We start from the raw sequence: 17,351 nt of genomic DNA, 5'->3' as shown, positions 1-17,351 counted from the left end.
AATTAAACGGCAACCAGTAAATTACAGATTTGACTTGGGACAGACAGACAGGCACATAATGATACATGAAGCGCAAATCCTGTTTCCCGGCATATACAACTGGACAGTGGTATAACAGTATAACGAACTATAAAAAATCCAAAAGATATTTCAGATATGAAGCGCAAAACCCCTAACAAAAAAAAGCACCAATTATTAATGATCTGAGAATACTTGTAGTGATTGAAAGCCAATTCAAAGCCAATATAACAACAACAACAAAAAAATCATGTACTAGTATGTAAGACTTAATCACCAAATTCGTTGTTACAGCAATGACCCAACTAAAAAAAAAAAGGAAATCGCGTAATAAGAATTGAATCACGGATTTGTATAGTAAGATTATATAATAATAATAATTTTTATTTGCAAAATACACCCATATGGGTCAAGCAAACACAAATACAACATTTAATACAGACAGTGAAGAATTACAAATATAAACATAAAAAAAAACATAGTTATAAATGGTAATTAATGTAACCTTTGATGGACATGGACCTCATTTTCGCAATTCTAAAGATTGCTTTATAAAGTCACCAATTTCTGTCAAAAGCTCAGATTAAGGATTTAAAATCCTTGATTGAAACAATGTTGTCTTCATATATATATAAATAATATGGTGTAAATATTTCACTGGTAAAAAAACTAGAATCAGAAGTCCCATTACTAAGACCTACCAACCTAGTGCTCATCTGTTGTTAAAAATGCAGACGGCTTTGTTACAGCAGGCGTTCCATACATATTTGAAAAATAGTTATATCCCTTTGGTATTGCTGTGATTTAACGCGACTTTTTTGTGCCAATTTAAGAAAAGTTAAACTTGTAGGTAAGCAATTATCATATATGTAATATAAACATGATGCCAGTGTTTTCGGTCTTGATTTCAAAACAAAAGAACTTTGAAAAACTGTAAATTACTGCTGGCACTATGATTTATAAATATTTGATTTAATAAATATGTTTCTTTAAAACTTCAAGTATTTAAATTTAAATTAAATATGCAATTGAAACTGACAACCGTTGACATAAAAATAAACTATTGTATCTAACTGATACCGAACAAGGACGAACAACATAATGATGATGGCCTCATTGGTTTTGTTTTTTAAATGATTTACACAGAAAATACTATGGAACGCCGAATGTGCAAAAATTAAAGTCACAAAAATACTAAACTGGGTTAAAACTGCGGGGAAAATTCAAAACGGAAAGACACTTATCAAAGTCATCAAATGGCAAAATCAAAATCAAAAACACATCATTAACGAATGGATATCCGATAACAATAGTCCTAACTTGTCAGTCCTAACTTGCCATGCAGGAATTTTAGGTAAACTTCTATAAACAGACTGGATACATGGATTACAATTTTAAGTAAAGCAGACCAGAGAGTCACATTTCTTCATGTGCATTCTTCTTTATTAATGTATGCAGGATTTTTAAACGCCATCGCGTGCCAATGAGCAGTGGTGGATCCAGGGGGAGGGTTCCGAAGGTTGCCCCCTCCTTTTTTTTGCCTATCAATGCATGATCCGAGATTACTCTAATGTCCTACGGCTCGTTTGACAGACCAGCTGAGACCGTGGGACGTCAGAGCTCGACCCATATCAAAAAGTGGATATTTGCCCAACCAAAATAGATGCATCGGAATTATATAAATCGGGCATCATTCTGTTAATTTTTGATTTAGCTCTTCATTTATTGTCGAGCCTGCAACTTTTGTTGCAGAAAGCTCGACATAGGGATAGTGATACGCCGCCGTGGCGTTAGCTAACTTCTTAAAAGCTTAAATATATTTTAGAAGGAAGAACACCTGGATGCTTCATACATTGTATATAGATGCCTCATGTTACGAACTTTCCGTCAGTCACATGTCCAATGTCCTTGACCTCATTTTCATGGTTCAGTGACTACTTGAAAAAATAAGTTAAGATTTTTTTGTAATGTTAAATTCTCTCTTATTATAAGTAATTGGATAACTATTTGGTATGTACGTACCTTTGCAATGTCCTCATGCCCGTCAGACAGTTTTCACATGACCCCGGCCTCATTTCATGGATCAGTGAACAAGGTTAAGTTTTGGTGGTCAAGTCCATATCTTAGATACTATAAACAATAGGCCTAGTATATTCAGTGTATGGAAGAACTGTAAGGTGTACATGTCCAACTGGCAGGTATCATCTGACCTTGACCTCATTTTCATGGTTCAGTAGTTATAGTTAAGTTTTTGTGTTTAGGTCTGTTTTTCTTATACCATATGCAATAGATCTACTATATTTGGTGTATGGAATGATTGTAAGGTGTTCATGTCTAGCTGACAGGTGTCATTTGACCTTGACCTCATTTTCCTGGTTCAGTGGCCAAAGTTAAGTTTTGAGTTTTGGTATAATTTTCTAATACTTTATGCAATAAATTTGGTGCATGGAAATATTTTAGGATCTATATGTCTGTTATGCAGGTTCTATTTGACCTTGACCTCGTTGTCACGGTCCATTGCTAAGTGTTAAGTGTTTGTGTTTTGGTCTGGTTTTTTTCCTTATTTTATAAGCAATAAGTCAACTATATTTGTTGTAGTGAAGAATTGTTAGCTGTACATATCTGCCTGGCATGGTTCATCTGACCTTGACCTCATTTCCACGGTTCATTGATCAATGTTTCATTTTCTTGGTTAATGTTGAGTTTATGTGACAGTTGTAATAAAGGTTTATATTTAGGTCTATTAACATAATATCAATGATTAGTAAAGAAGGCAAAACATAAAAATTTCAGCGTGTGCACTCTTGTGTAAGTTTCACCTACCTGCCAACCTTTATTTTCTAAAAACTTTAACAGTTTTCACAGAGACCCATCGATTTCTGCATTTTGACTTTCACTTTCAAATGGACGTCAAGTTACGAGAGAGTTCGTGGTCTCGAAACTCAAATATGCAAATATTTATATTTTTCACCTCCTGTATAGGTGATCGATGTTTAACATTTATTAGCCAATCACGATTTTTCACCTCCTTTACAGGAGATCGGTATTAAGCATTAAATTCCGACCACGTAACAGTTGGAAGCTCTCGGACATTTAGATAACTTGCATCGGAAATGAACGAGGTGTCCAATTATGGTCATTTGCATAAATCATCACTGTTTTCTCGTGGGCAGTCACGTGATAATCTTTAAAAATGAAACGCAAAATGCAGAAATTGATAGGTCACTGTGAAAACTATCTAATTACGAGAAAATAAAGGTTTGCAAGTAGGTGAAACTTACGCAAACGAAGAGATATTAATGAAAAATTAACAGATTTATGCATGATTTATATAGTTCCGATGCCGTCAGTCGGCACCAGAAGCGACGAAGTAGCGCATCTCTTTTGGGTGGGCAAATATCAACTTTAAATTTTGATATGGGATGTTCTGTCACATAAAGAATGTAAAGGGGTTAATAGCATGTTCTGTCACATAAAGAATGATGAGGGGTTAACATATAGGATTATATAAGGGACATATATAATGTGGAGAGTTAACATGCTTTGAGAGCTTAATCTTTCCTCGTGTGTCTGAAGCTCACTAATGCTACTTTAGTGTGACATTGTAAGAAAAAAATAAAAATCATTATAAGCTTCTAATTTTTTTACAAACTATTGCTGCAAATGGTGTCCTTCTATTTGTAACCAAAAAAATCATTTTTAAACTTGTGTCAGTTTGGAACCAAAGCAAATAATGAATTTGGAGCATGTAACATGGACACTTTTTCCAAATTGAGATTAATGATTCCTTAACTTATTCAACATTCAATATCATATATATTGATCACAAAACATTGTCTATCATCAAAACTCTAAAATGTATATTTTCATTTCTTTCAGAAATTTTGTGAAAACAAGTTTCCTCTACTTTTCTGTCAATGTTACATGCAATGTTTAAGAGATAAATACAGTAAGAATCATTTTCTTTCTGAACATGTAAAGGCTCTTTTTCATTGTGTTACCCTCACATTAAAAAAATGTATTAATATTTTTGCAATTATCTCGTTTCTTGTATAAAATAGTGACTCAAATGTTGCATGTAACGTGGACACAAAAAATATGAATAATGAACCATGCCAGAATTGACCTTAAAAGATATAAAAAGCCTCCAAACAACCATCTGAATGTAAATTATACAATTATACTGCCACATTTCTCATATTTGATATTATTTAAATAGTGGTTAATACCAAAACCATTCACCTAAATTTCAGACAGCAGACATATTTTTTAACTATACCAGTAGTTATGCTTGTTCATGGTTGTACACTATGGAAGGCTAAATTAAAAGATATTCAAATGTCAAAATAACCAGAAAAATAAAATTAAGACCAAAGATAGATCAATTGATGAAGGAGTCATCCAAAATTTCCACAACATGAAACATTTTTATATCAGTAAGTAAGCAACCCGTTTTTTTATGCACAGGGATGAGATTGATAAGAAGACAACCACACAACCATCAGCATCCACAAGTTTCTCACTCAATAACTTATAATGACAAAGTAAGGGTACAAAATGATTACATGTATCCCTCATTCATGTGACACAGTTACACTTAAAACTAATAGTATGAAAAACCAAGACAAAATATGGACAAATCTACGAGAGGTTGATACAGCTGCATTTATTGAGAATCTTATTTTCAATCGTTTACATAACTTCTATGAAGAACAATTTGGGTTTCATCTTTGAGGTTGTTGTCTGATAGACATATTACCCCATATCTCGTTTTATTTCTGCTGGTTAAGCTTACATTTATGATAACTTTTTAAGGTTTAAACAATAAATTTTATTTCAAACATTCAAAACAAGTTTCTTGTTTCTTGTTTTCTGTCTCCAACAGCTTCAACTATCTATCTGAAAAAAGAAAAAAAACAAAACAACAATTAATCTACCCTCAATCAGAACCAAAATCCATGCATAGAATATAAAATTTACAATAATATAGAAACTCTCAAATATCTTGTTTCGATTTTTCAATGCCATTTCATCTTGAAAACTTTTTACCTAAACTACAGGAAGCCACAATTTAAAGGGTCCCATAATGACCAGTGTAAAACTATTCAGAAGAGAAAACCAACACCCACTAGACCATAGTCCTGTTTTAAACTTTATTTGGCCTTCTTTTACTTTTTTGTTTCATTAGCGCCACTGAAGAGTCTTTTGTAAACGAAAAGCGTTTCTGGCCTACAAAATTTCAATTCTGGTATCCATGATGAGTTTGTTATTATTATTTTGAAATCAGAAGGAGCCTGAACCTCTTATAATGCAAAAGATATTCTGGAATGTCAATTATTGGCATAACAATTAAAAAAAAATGTTACAAATTGAATTCGTGAGTTCTATAATGAGCATCAGTAAATACACATGATACATGTGTTGACTGGTGATTGAAAAGGGATAAATAAACAAGATTTTGAAATAACTATCTTCTACACCAGACATGGGGTCAATTACATTTGAAAGTAATTAATTACATTCAATTACAATTACAAAATCGTCAATTAAATTACACATTACATTTGACTTTTTTTACCAAATTATGTAATTAATTACATTCCAATTACTTGGCAAATGTAATTAATTACTTCAATTACATTTGAAAGGAAAAAGTTTTTAAATTCTTCACTTTCAACAATAGAGAGTGGTAAAAGATCCCCAGCTATGAACATTATAAGAGCATTTGTCATTTCTAACTGTTTTGGATCAGACGGTGAATATTTTACACTTTTTTTTATGCATTGTGTCAATGTTGGTTGAATTTCTTTATTCTCAGAATGCAGAATGTACAAATCTCTGTGTTTTCTCTGAAAATTACAAAAGGCCTTATTTAATATCTTGAAAATATTAAATTGTTTTAATTTACCTATTGAAATTTTACATTTATTTAAATTTATTTGATTGTAAATGATACAAAAAAAGAGCACTATTTTTTATTTTTTTAAATGATTTTCATTTTTATCCCAGCTTATTCAAATTATTTATCTTAAATAAGTGATTTAGAAATCTGACTTCTTAAAACAAAAATAAACTTTAGTTTTAATCACAACTAATTAATTTAATAAACAAAATATTTTCCAAATTTAAATGTAAGCTATTAGAGGATATAAGATAAATGAAATCTGGTTAGAAATGAAAAAGAAGCATTATGAATTTATTAATTTTTAAAATTCTTATATAGTATTACCTTCATATGTGTAACAAAGTTGGATGTAACTTTATAACTTCCACTAATGAGGGTGCCACAATGCATACATTTTCCTTTGAAAGAATTTAAACATGTACCTATAGGCCCTAGGGGTATATTTATCTCTCTCTAATTAGCCTTATATCTGTTTAACATAACTGTTATAAAAACAGTCATTATATAGTTTGTAATAAAACAAATAGCCAGAGGTTATATTTATTGGTTATTTAAGTCCTTGAATAAAGTTAATTATGTTAAATCAATGTCTTAAAATATCTATCTAAATCTACTTATTAAGGTCAAGACAGTGACTTCCTAGTGGTTTCTTTTAAAATTATGGCATGTGTCTACATTTTTTTTATCATTCAATACAAAATGAAGAATCTACCATGGTTGTGTTAATACAGAAAGTATATGTGAAGGCTTTTCTTTGTCAGCTTACAACATTTGTTAAGATTATTGCTTTTAATAATTTTTTGAGAAAACACAAGATTTAATCTTTTGATCCAAAATTTCAAATGTAATTGACCTGTAATTGAAAAGTAATTGTCAATTACAGGCAATTTTGGCTATGTAATTAATTACATTCAATTACATGTAATTGAAAAAAATGCTCAATTACACATTACATTCAATTACATGATAAATTGTAATTAATTACAGTCAATTACAATTACATATTTCAATTACCCCATGTCTGTTCTACACTGCTGTAGAATGGTTGTAGAATGGTCAAATTGGAGATCACTAGTATGTCTGCATACACAGTCACCATCATCTGGTTTTCTAACACAGACAAACACTACTATCTGACTGGCTGAAAGGACCGTCACCACCTGACTCACTAATAGGGACCTTATCAGACTGGCTAACACAGACATCATAATCTGCCAGGCTGATAGGGTTATCACCATCTGACTGGCTGACAGGGACATCACCATCTGACTGGCTGACAGGGACATCACCATCTGACTGGCTGACAGGAACATCACCATATGACTGACTGACAGGAACATCACCAACTGACTGACTAATATGAACATCACCATCTGCCAGGCTGACTAGGACATCACCATCTGTTGTCTGACAGGGACATTACCCTCTGACTGGCTTACAAGAACATCACAGACTGACTGACTGACAGGGACATCACCAACTAACTGATTGACTGATATGTACATCACCATCTTCCAGGCTGACAGGGACATCACCATCTGTCTGGCTGCCAGGGACATCACCATCTGACTGGTTGACAGGGACAGTATCTTTTTGCAGCATCTTCCTGAGAGTTTTCTTCATCACATTTATTGCTGATCATCTTTTTCTTTCTTAGGTTTATATTGCCGGTAGATTTTTTTTTATTAAAAATTGCATGTAAACTTTCAAGACCGACACCAATTTTGTTGTCAATGAAGAAAATACACTTCTAAAAAGAATATCTATATTTAGAAATAAAGATGAAGTTTGATGGTGGTGAAACAAGTTAAATTATCCAATAATCTCTTTATAGAGCAAAGGAGTTAGTAAATGTTATCAGTTCTGTTCATGCGTGTAACATTGACAGAAAGTAAAAGATTGTATGTCAATGTTACATACATGAAGACAAGAAGATGAAAGTGGTGTGCTTAATAGTCAACTTTGGAGAAATAACATAATTGCTGTCCAGTAATATCTAATTAATTATTTAGGTTATAAAATGTTATAGTAATGTCTGACTTTAAGGAAGTAATACCTTTGTATCATTTTTTGTATGTAACATAAAAAAATCTTGACACAAAATATTGTTGTCAATGTTACTAACTAGTGTTAAAAGACAAATTAAACATGAAAACATGAAAACGCTTTAATTTTGTAAAATAAAAATAAGATAATAGCTCCATATAGCAGTAAGTTTTGTGTACGCATGTAACACTGGCCTGAACATGTTAAAGTCTAAATAATTGACTCTGTCAATGTTACATACACAATTTCTTAATGAAAAAAAAGTTTAATTTGGGTTTACTTTATACATTATTTTTTAAAATAAGTATCATAATAATAACTTTGAATATTAAAAATTAGATTAACTGTTGATTTCAACACTGTAAAATCTTCTCATGTAACACAAAAAAGACCTCATACAAAAATCGTAGTCCATGTTACTCTTAAAGTTATCATAGGAGCACCAAAGAAATTGTGTGATGACAATATTTCAGATGCTAGTCATTTATAAACTCAGATAAACTCATTTTAAAGCTCATAACAGAGGTTTGGAAATCAATGCTTTTAAAACATTATAATTCTGGGTTATGTATGTAACATTGACAGGAACACCAACAAATGATGAGGAAAAATTGCTAGTCAATCAGGAAAAAAATTACCACAAATAATTAAAACTCGTTTATTTCTTTAATATCATTTTAATGAAGCAAATTTAAATTTCAACAAGATTTTATTGATTGACTAATTGTATGCACATTTATTAGGTTGTAGCATGTAACCTGGACGCAGAAGATGTGTCAATGTTACATGCCTTTAAACGATAAGAATTACAAGTAATTATTGTAAAGTCTAGAAATCAAGAAAGATCAACAACTTCTCTGTTAAGAATTCAGCATAAATTTACATTTGATTTAATATTATGCACTGGCCAATTATGCATTAAGTGTAATAAAGTAATATTGTTTTTATTCTGGTGTCAATGTTACATTTTATGTTTTCAAATTAAGTGGCCAGTTATCTTTATAATGCTGAGAATGAATACAAGTACCCTTTCAAAGCTATACACGACATATGCCGCGATGACGTACGCCGTTCGCCACTGCTATTCGCGGCATATGCCGTGATGAAAAAGGATTTTTCAGTAGGACTCTTAAACCATTCGGTTTTCATTCGGGTTCTCTCTAATTTTTCATCGTTTGGATCTAGGATATGCAAGGTCTCATTTGCGCTTGAAATCCCGACAATTTTTATAGTAAAATCATGCAGTAGAAGGAAAATAAAAACAAATATTTTGACAAATGCAAATGGCGGAAATCGGAAACGAAGCTGTAAATATGGAAAAATTTCAGCATTTCCTTGGCGAAACTAACAACGAGGATTAGTTAAAAGGTTTTTTGTTATCTCAATGTGTTTATTACATTAAATTCGTGTGGGAAATATGATTTGATCGATCATTACGAGACGTAGAAAAAGGGGGGAAAACGGAGGTTGACTGAAATTTTTTAGCACGGAGCTATTTATTTGTGCCACGATTAAATAAAACGTTATGTATGGTACAATACGCTACTGAATCGGGCAATTGATGTCTTCTTTACAATATGGCAGATAAAACAACAAAATAAATGAAGACTAAAAGTAGTTTTTATTCAAAATTCAACACAAATGTAATAAATTACACCTTTTACCTGTTTATTACCTGAAAACGCAGGTAACCTGATAAAAATTTCAGTAAAATAATTGCCTATCATTACAGTTCATGCTCTCCTGAGCATTTTTCATGCAATAACTTTCTCTGTATCTCATATAATAAAAAAGATACAGCAGTCTGAAAAGGAAAATACTGTTCTAATGAATGAACTAAAAAAAATGCAGCAGCAGCAGCCAATTTTCTATTTTTTTGTGTAGCGTTGAAAGGGTTAATCAAATTGGCAATTAATCTGTGGTATTTCATGTAAAAAATTAGATTGATAAGGCAAACTGTACAAAAAAAAGCTTTTGCATGTATCATAGACACCTTTCCTTGGTAAAGATTTTCGTGTCAATGTTATGTACAGAAATCTCTCCAGCAATAAAATGAATATCGTAAGGGTCAAACCTGTTTAAATACAAGATAAACTTATATTTTTTGACAAAATTGCAAAGCAAGTCGCACATCATTATCAAAGAACCTAATTTACACAAAAAGGGCATGTAACACGACATTCTGAGGTCAAATTAACCTGGTCCCACTCTCTTATCATCTGCTTGATCACTGGTAGATGCCAAGTGTGAAAGATGACAAAGCCACATTTTAATGTAATTGTCAGTGGGTTGAAATGTGAAAAAAATAATTGTGTTAATGCTTACTATAAAAAGTATACAACTTTTATAAAAAGATGAGTATTATTGGGCAGTATTGACACGAAAATGAAATAAATTTTCTTACCTTCTATATTTTTCAAACTTCAGTTGATTGATAAAAATCATGAAATCCAAATTGTAACCATTGTTGACATCTTTCAAAATTTGCCATGCTGGACCAATAACTTGTTTCCAAAGCTAATCATCTAATGAAAAGGTGCATGTAACATTTGTTGACTCGAAAAGTTACATGCACTTGTCCATTTTCAAACGTATTTTATTTGCAGCAATAATCGGATTCTGTACAAAATGGGGTTTCTAAATGATAGACCGATCATTTTGCAGTTGATTTTCAACTATTATAGTAGAACAATTCTTCAGGCATATTCTAAATATGAGTAGGGGTTTTGCCACTGCAGAAATGTCACACTTTTTGTCTACAGTTTTCAACTGCCAGCACATAACAAGTGCTGATTTTTTGTTGATTTTTTTAATTGGATCCATTTTTTTTGCATGTGGCAATAAAGACTAACCCACTTTGATATTTAAACAATGTTTATTCTCCATATTTGCATGATTTCTTTATTTTTTAATTGGATAACACTATTGACCCTAAAATTTCACTAGCGAATTCCTGCCCATATGGGATGTTCTGTCACATAAAGAATGTAAAGGGGTTAATAACATGTTCTGTCACATAAAGAATGATGAGGGGTTAACATATAGGATTATATAAGGGACATATATAATGTGGAGAGTTAACATGCTTTGAGAGCTTAATCTTTCCTCGTGTGTCTGAAGCTATGCCAGTAACAGACAGAAAGTTTAGAAATATTAACAATAAAAGACATGGTAGAAGGACAAAGAAATCACTGTCCGACAAAAGTTTACACCATTATCAATAAGGACCAAGAATTTCTAAGTCATATCTTTTGTAAACTTTTAAGTTGAATTTTTATGCCCCACCTACGATAGTAGAGGGGCATTATGTTTTCTGGTCTGTGCATCCGTTCGTCCGTCAGTCCGTCCGTCCGTCCGTTCGTCCGTTCGTCCGTCTGTTACACTTCAGGTTAAAGTTTTTGGTCAAGGTAGTTTTTGATGGAGTTAAAGTCCAATAAACTTGAAACTTAGTATACATGTTCCCTTTGATAAGATCATTCTAATTTTAATGCCAAATTAGATAATTTATTCCAATTTCACGGTCCAGTAAACATAGAAAATATTAGTGCGAGTGGGGCATCCATGTACTGTGGACACATTCTTGTTTCTTGTAATATCGTAATTTGTATTAAGCTCACCTGGCCTGAGCTTTTCTCATCACTTTGCGTCCATCGTCGGCGTTCATCGTCATCTGTCGTCATTAACTTTTTCAAAAATCTTATCCTCTGACACTACTGGGCCAAATTAAAACAAACTTTGTCAGACTGAAATCTTCATTAGGGTAGACAAGTTGAAAAATGTTTCTCGCGACCTGGCCAACCAACCAAGATGGCTGTCATTGCTAAAATTAGAACATAGAGGTAAAATGTAGATTTTGGCTTATATCTCTTAAACAAAAGTATTTAGAGCAAATCTGAAAAGAGGTAAATATTTTATCAGGTCAAATTATATCTGCTGAAAATGAATGGAAAAACCTGTCTGTGGGTTTCTGTCCTTAAATTGGTAATTTTAAGGAATTTTTGCCGTTTTAGCTTATGCCATCGCTTGGCGGCCGTCGTCGTCCGTCGTCTGACGTCTGTCGTCGTAAACTTTTTCAAGAATCTTCTCCTCTGAAACTACTAGACCAGATACTTCCAAACTTTAACTGAATGTTCCTTAGGGTATCTAGTTTATAAATTGTATCCGAAGTTTTGATCTATCAACAAACATGGTCGCCATTGCTAAAAATAGAACATAGGGGTCAAATGCAGTTTTTGGCTTACATGTATATATATCTCAAAAACGAAAGCATTTACAGCAAATCTGATATGGGGGTAAAAATGTTCATTAGGTCAAGATCTATCAGCCCTGAAATTTTCAGATGAATCAAACAACCCATGGTTGGGTTGGTGCCACTTAATTGGTAATTTCAAGGAAATTTTGCAGTTTTTGGTCATTATCTTGAATATTATTATAGATAAAGATAAATTGTAAACAGCAAAAATGATCAGCAAAGTAAGATCTACAAATAAGTTCAAATAAGTTAATATGACCAAAATTGTCAATTGACCCCTTAAGGGGTTATTGTCCTTTAATGACAATTTTTCTTAATTTGTTCAATATATTTTCTAACTTTAAAAAATCTTCTCCTCTAAAACTACTCAACCAAATTCAACCAAACTTCAACTGAATGATCAGTAGGGTGTATAAAATAAAGTTTGTGTTTTATTTTCTATTTTGTCAAAAAGCATGGCCGTCATGTCTAAAAATAGAACACAGGGTAAAATACAGTTTTTGGCTCATATCTCAAAAACTCCAGCATTTAGAGCAAATAAGACAGAAGTTACAGTATTTATTAGGTCAATTTCTACCTGTCCTGAAATTTTCAGCCGAATTGGGTAACTGGTTTTTCAGGTATAATGCCCCTGAATTGATGATTTAAAAGAAATTTTACAGTTTTTTTGTTATTATCTCGAATATTATTATAGATACAGATAAACTGTTAATAGCAAAAATGTTAAGCAAAATAAGATCTACAAATAAGTCAATTTGACCAAAATTGTCAATTGACCCCTTAAGGAGTTATTGCCCTTTAAAGACTTTTTTCACAATTTGTTCATCATGTTGACTTACTTTAAAAAATCTTCTCCTTTGAAACTGCTGTATCAATTTCAGCCAAACTTAGGCTAAATGAGTTTCAGAGTATCTAGTATAAATTTTATATTGTATTTCCTTGTATATCAAGAAACCTAGCTCCTATGGCTAAAATAGAACATAGGAGAAAATGATTTTTTTTAGCTTTTGAAGAAAATAGAACGATTCAAAGAACATTTAAATAAATTGAAAAGCCAAAATAATTAAATCATTGAGGAGAGATTTAACCAAAAAATTTAAGGTGAGCGATTCAGGCTCTTGTTTGTTGTTATCGTGAATATCATTACAGACTGAGATAAACTGTAAAACAGCAATAATGTTCAGCAAAGTTAAATCTTCAAATAAGTCAACATGACCAAAGTACTAGTAGTTAATCCCTAAGAAGTTATTGCCTTTTATAGACATTTTTAACATTGTTTTGTAAATTTTTGTTATATTTTACAAAAATCTAAAATTCTTCTACTCTGCTACTAAGACAAATTTAACCAAACGTGTCCAAAATCATCATAAGAATGATTAGGGTATCTAGTTTGAAAAATTTGTCCAATGACCAGGCCCGTGAACCAAGATGGCCAACATGGCTAAAATAGTACAAAGGGTAAAATGAAGTTTTTGGCTCATATCTCTGAAACCAAATCATTAAGGGAAAATCTGCTGCGGAAAGAATTTTCATTAGGTCAAGATCTATCTGCCCTGAAATTTTCAGAAAGATCGGAAAACTTGTTGTTGGGCTGCTGCCCCTGAATTGGTAATTTTAAGAAAACTTTGCAGCTTTTGGTTATTATCTTGAATATAAATATAAATTTTGCAGCAAGATTGTTCAATAAAGTAAGATCTACAAACACATCAACATCACCAAAAACACAATTTTGTAATGAATCCATCTTATATGCACATAGACCAATTTTTAAGCTGAACGAAACACTGAGGCTCTTTAGAGCCTATAGTTATAATATTTCATTTCTTTTTTTTTAAAGACTCTGGAAATAAAGTGGCCAAGAGTGTACAGAAACCAAATATTGTCGAACAACAATATACAGATATATTTCTCTAATTACAGCCTTTTTTCAAACTACCTTTCTCAACCTACAGTTCAGTTTATCATGTTTATATCAACTTCAGACTGGGAGCAATCAACTTCAGGATTGTGATATTTGTGCTAAAAATAGATATAAAAAGGAAAATATAAGACACATGATGCTGAGTTAGAGGAGAATATTAGAACACATACTGAATAGTTGAATAACACATGATGCCGAGTTAGAGGAGAATATTAGAACACATACTGCATAGTTGAATAACACATGATGCCGAGTTAGAGGAGAATATTAGAACACATACTGAATAGTTGAAGAACACATGATGCTGAGTTAGAGGAGAATATTAGAACACATACTGCATAGTTGAATAACACATGATGCCGAGTTAGAGGAGAATATTAGAACACATACTGAATAGTTGAAGAACACATGATGCTGAGTTAGAGGAGAATATTAGAACACATACTGCATAGTTGAAGAACACATAATGCTGAGTTAGAGGAGAATATTAGAACACATACTGCATAGTTTAGGAACACATGATGCTGAGTTAGAGGACAATATTAGAACACATACTGCATAGTTTAGGAACACATGATGCTGAGTTAGAGGAGAATATTAGAACACATACTGCATAGCTTAAGAACACATGATGCCGAGTTAGAGGAGAATATTAGAACACATACTGCATAGTTGAATAACACATGATGCCGAGTTAGAGGAGAATATTAGAACACATACTGAATAGTTGAAGAACACATGATGCTGAGTTAGAGGAGAATATTAGAACACATACTGCATAGTTGAAGAACACATAATGCTGAGTTAGAGGAGAATATTAGAACACATACTGCATAGTTTAGGAACACATGATGCTGAGTTAGAGGAGAATATTAGAACACATAGTTAAAGAACACATACTGCAAAGGTGCAGGAACATTTTCTTTTATTGGTAAACTGAAGTCAGAGACATGACAACACATACTAGTTATGCTAGTTACAAACTGTATAAATGTGATGTATGTGGGAAAGGGTTTAGTCACAGTTCAAGCTTGCGGAGACACATGAGAGTACATACTGGAGATAAACTGTGTAGATGTGATTTATGTGGTAAAGGTTTTGGTCAAAGTTCAACTTTGGAAATACACATGCGAGTACATACTGGTGATCAACCTTATAACTGTAATACATGTGGTAAAGGATTTGTTGATAGTTCAAGCTTCAAAACACACATGAGAATACACACTGCTGATAAACCTTATCAATGTGATTTGTGTGGTAAAGTGTTTAGGTATATGTCAAGCTTACAGAATCATAACAGAACACACACTGATGATAAACCTTTTAACTGTGACGTATGTGGTCGAGTGTTTAGGTATAGTACAAGTTTAAAGAATCATAGCAGAACACACACTAGTGATAAACCTTTTAAATGCAATATATGTGGTAAAGGGTTTGGTGGTAGTTCAAATTTGAAAAGACATATGACAATACACACTGGTGATAAACCTTATAAATGTGATTTATGTTGTAAAGGATTTAGGTTTAGTTCAAATTTACAGATTCATATGCGAACACACACTTGTGACCAACGTTATAAATGTGATTTGTGTGGTCAAAGGTTTATGAGTAATTCAAATTTACAGATTCACACACGAACACACACTGGTGATAAACCTTATAAATGTGGTGAATGTTACAAAGACTTTAAACAGAGCCAAAATTTACAAAAGCACATGAGAATACATACTCGTGATAAATCTTATAAGTGTGTTAAATGTGGGACAGGATTTAGTCGGACTGGTGAATTACAAAGACACATGAGAATACACATTGGTTATAAACCTTATAAATGTCTATTGTGTGATAAAAGCTTTAGTGATCCTTCAAATTTATATAGGCACAGGAGAACACACACGGGAGATAAACCTTATAAATGTGTTCAATGTGATAAAGGGTTTAGTCATAATTGGAACTTACAGACGCACATGAGAACACATACTGGTGATAAACCTTATAAATGTGATGTATGTGGTAAAGGGTTTAGTCAGAAAACTGGCTTAGAGAGACATAATAGAATACATACTGGTGATAAACCATATAAATGTGATATATGTGGTAAAGGGTTTAGTCTTAATGGTAACTTACAGACGCACATGAGAACACATACTGGTGATACACCATATACATGTGATATATGTGGTAAAGGGTCTAGTGTTAATTGTAACTTACAGAAGCACATGAGAACACATAAAGGTGTTAAACCTTGTTAATGCGATGCATGTGGTAAATTTGCGAAACTCATTGCTTAGAGAGACACATGAAGAGACACGCGGGAAATAAACCTTATAAATGATTATGTCATGTGTGTGATAAATGTTATGTGTGTGATAAATGTTATAATGTGAGAACGTAGAGAGACAAAGGAGAATACACACTGATTTTAGGGAGCTACCATTTGATTTTTATGGGGGGCTAGGATGAAATTTGAAAAAATAGGCAGGACAGGAGTTTTGAGAAAAAAAGGCAGGATGAGACACTTGCAAAAAAAAATGTCAGGACAGCAATTTCGGTAAAAAAAAAATCAGGATAAAAAAAAAGGCAGGACCGAAAAGAATGAAAAATAAAAAGGCAGGACATAGATTACAGCAAAAAAAAAATGCAGTACAAAATTTTTCATACTAGCCCCCCCCCCCCTAAAAATCAAATGGTAGCTTCCTTTCACACATAAAATGTGAAGGAAAAGATCAACATGATATGAGCTTAATATAGAGACACATGAGAATACACAAATTGATCTACAAGTGACAAACTTCATCAAATTGAATGTGAAGTATACAATGACAGGTTATGTAAACTTCAAAGCTTACAGAGACACATGAGAATACACAAATTGATAGTAAAGTGACAAACTTCGTCAAATTGAATTGAAAGTATACAATTACAGAGACAAATGCAATATATGTACCAGACATAACACTGATAATTAATTGTACAAATTTATGCAAACTGTTCGTTCCTTGAAATGTTTATTTTGTACTTAATATAAATTTAATTAGATTTCTTGTTTATATTGTGTTACATTTGTTATTTGGGGACTTTTATAGCAGACAATATGGACTATGTGGTGTGGGTTTTGCTCAGTGTACAATGAGCTCTAGTTGTTAATTTCTATATATCGGCCATCTGGAGAGTAGTGTCATTGTCAATTATCTAATTAAAAAACTACA

At 32.3% G+C, this 17,351-nt stretch overlaps 1 protein-coding gene across 1 annotated transcript; it reads left to right on the top strand.

Moving 5' to 3' along the window:
• Nucleotides 1-795: 795 nt before the first annotated feature.
• On the top strand, nucleotides 796-16,620 carry LOC134718966 (zinc finger protein 229-like). The gene is made up of 2 exons (XM_063581845.1): nucleotides 796-868; nucleotides 14,059-16,620. The coding sequence occupies exon 2, from the start codon at nucleotides 15,093-15,095 to the stop codon at nucleotides 16,392-16,394; it is 1,302 nt and encodes a 433-aa protein (XP_063437915.1). The 5' UTR covers nucleotides 796-868; nucleotides 14,059-15,092; the 3' UTR covers nucleotides 16,395-16,620.
• The last annotated feature ends 731 nt before the right edge of the window (nucleotides 16,621-17,351 follow it).

The sequence above is a fragment of the Mytilus trossulus genome, chromosome 5, assembly GCF_036588685.1.
Source record: "Mytilus trossulus isolate FHL-02 chromosome 5, PNRI_Mtr1.1.1.hap1, whole genome shotgun sequence".
Lineage (NCBI taxonomy): Eukaryota > Metazoa > Mollusca > Bivalvia > Mytilida > Mytilidae > Mytilus > Mytilus trossulus.
The sequence above is the reverse complement of the archived record's forward strand: the minus strand, read 5'-3'. Positions and strand labels throughout refer to the sequence as shown.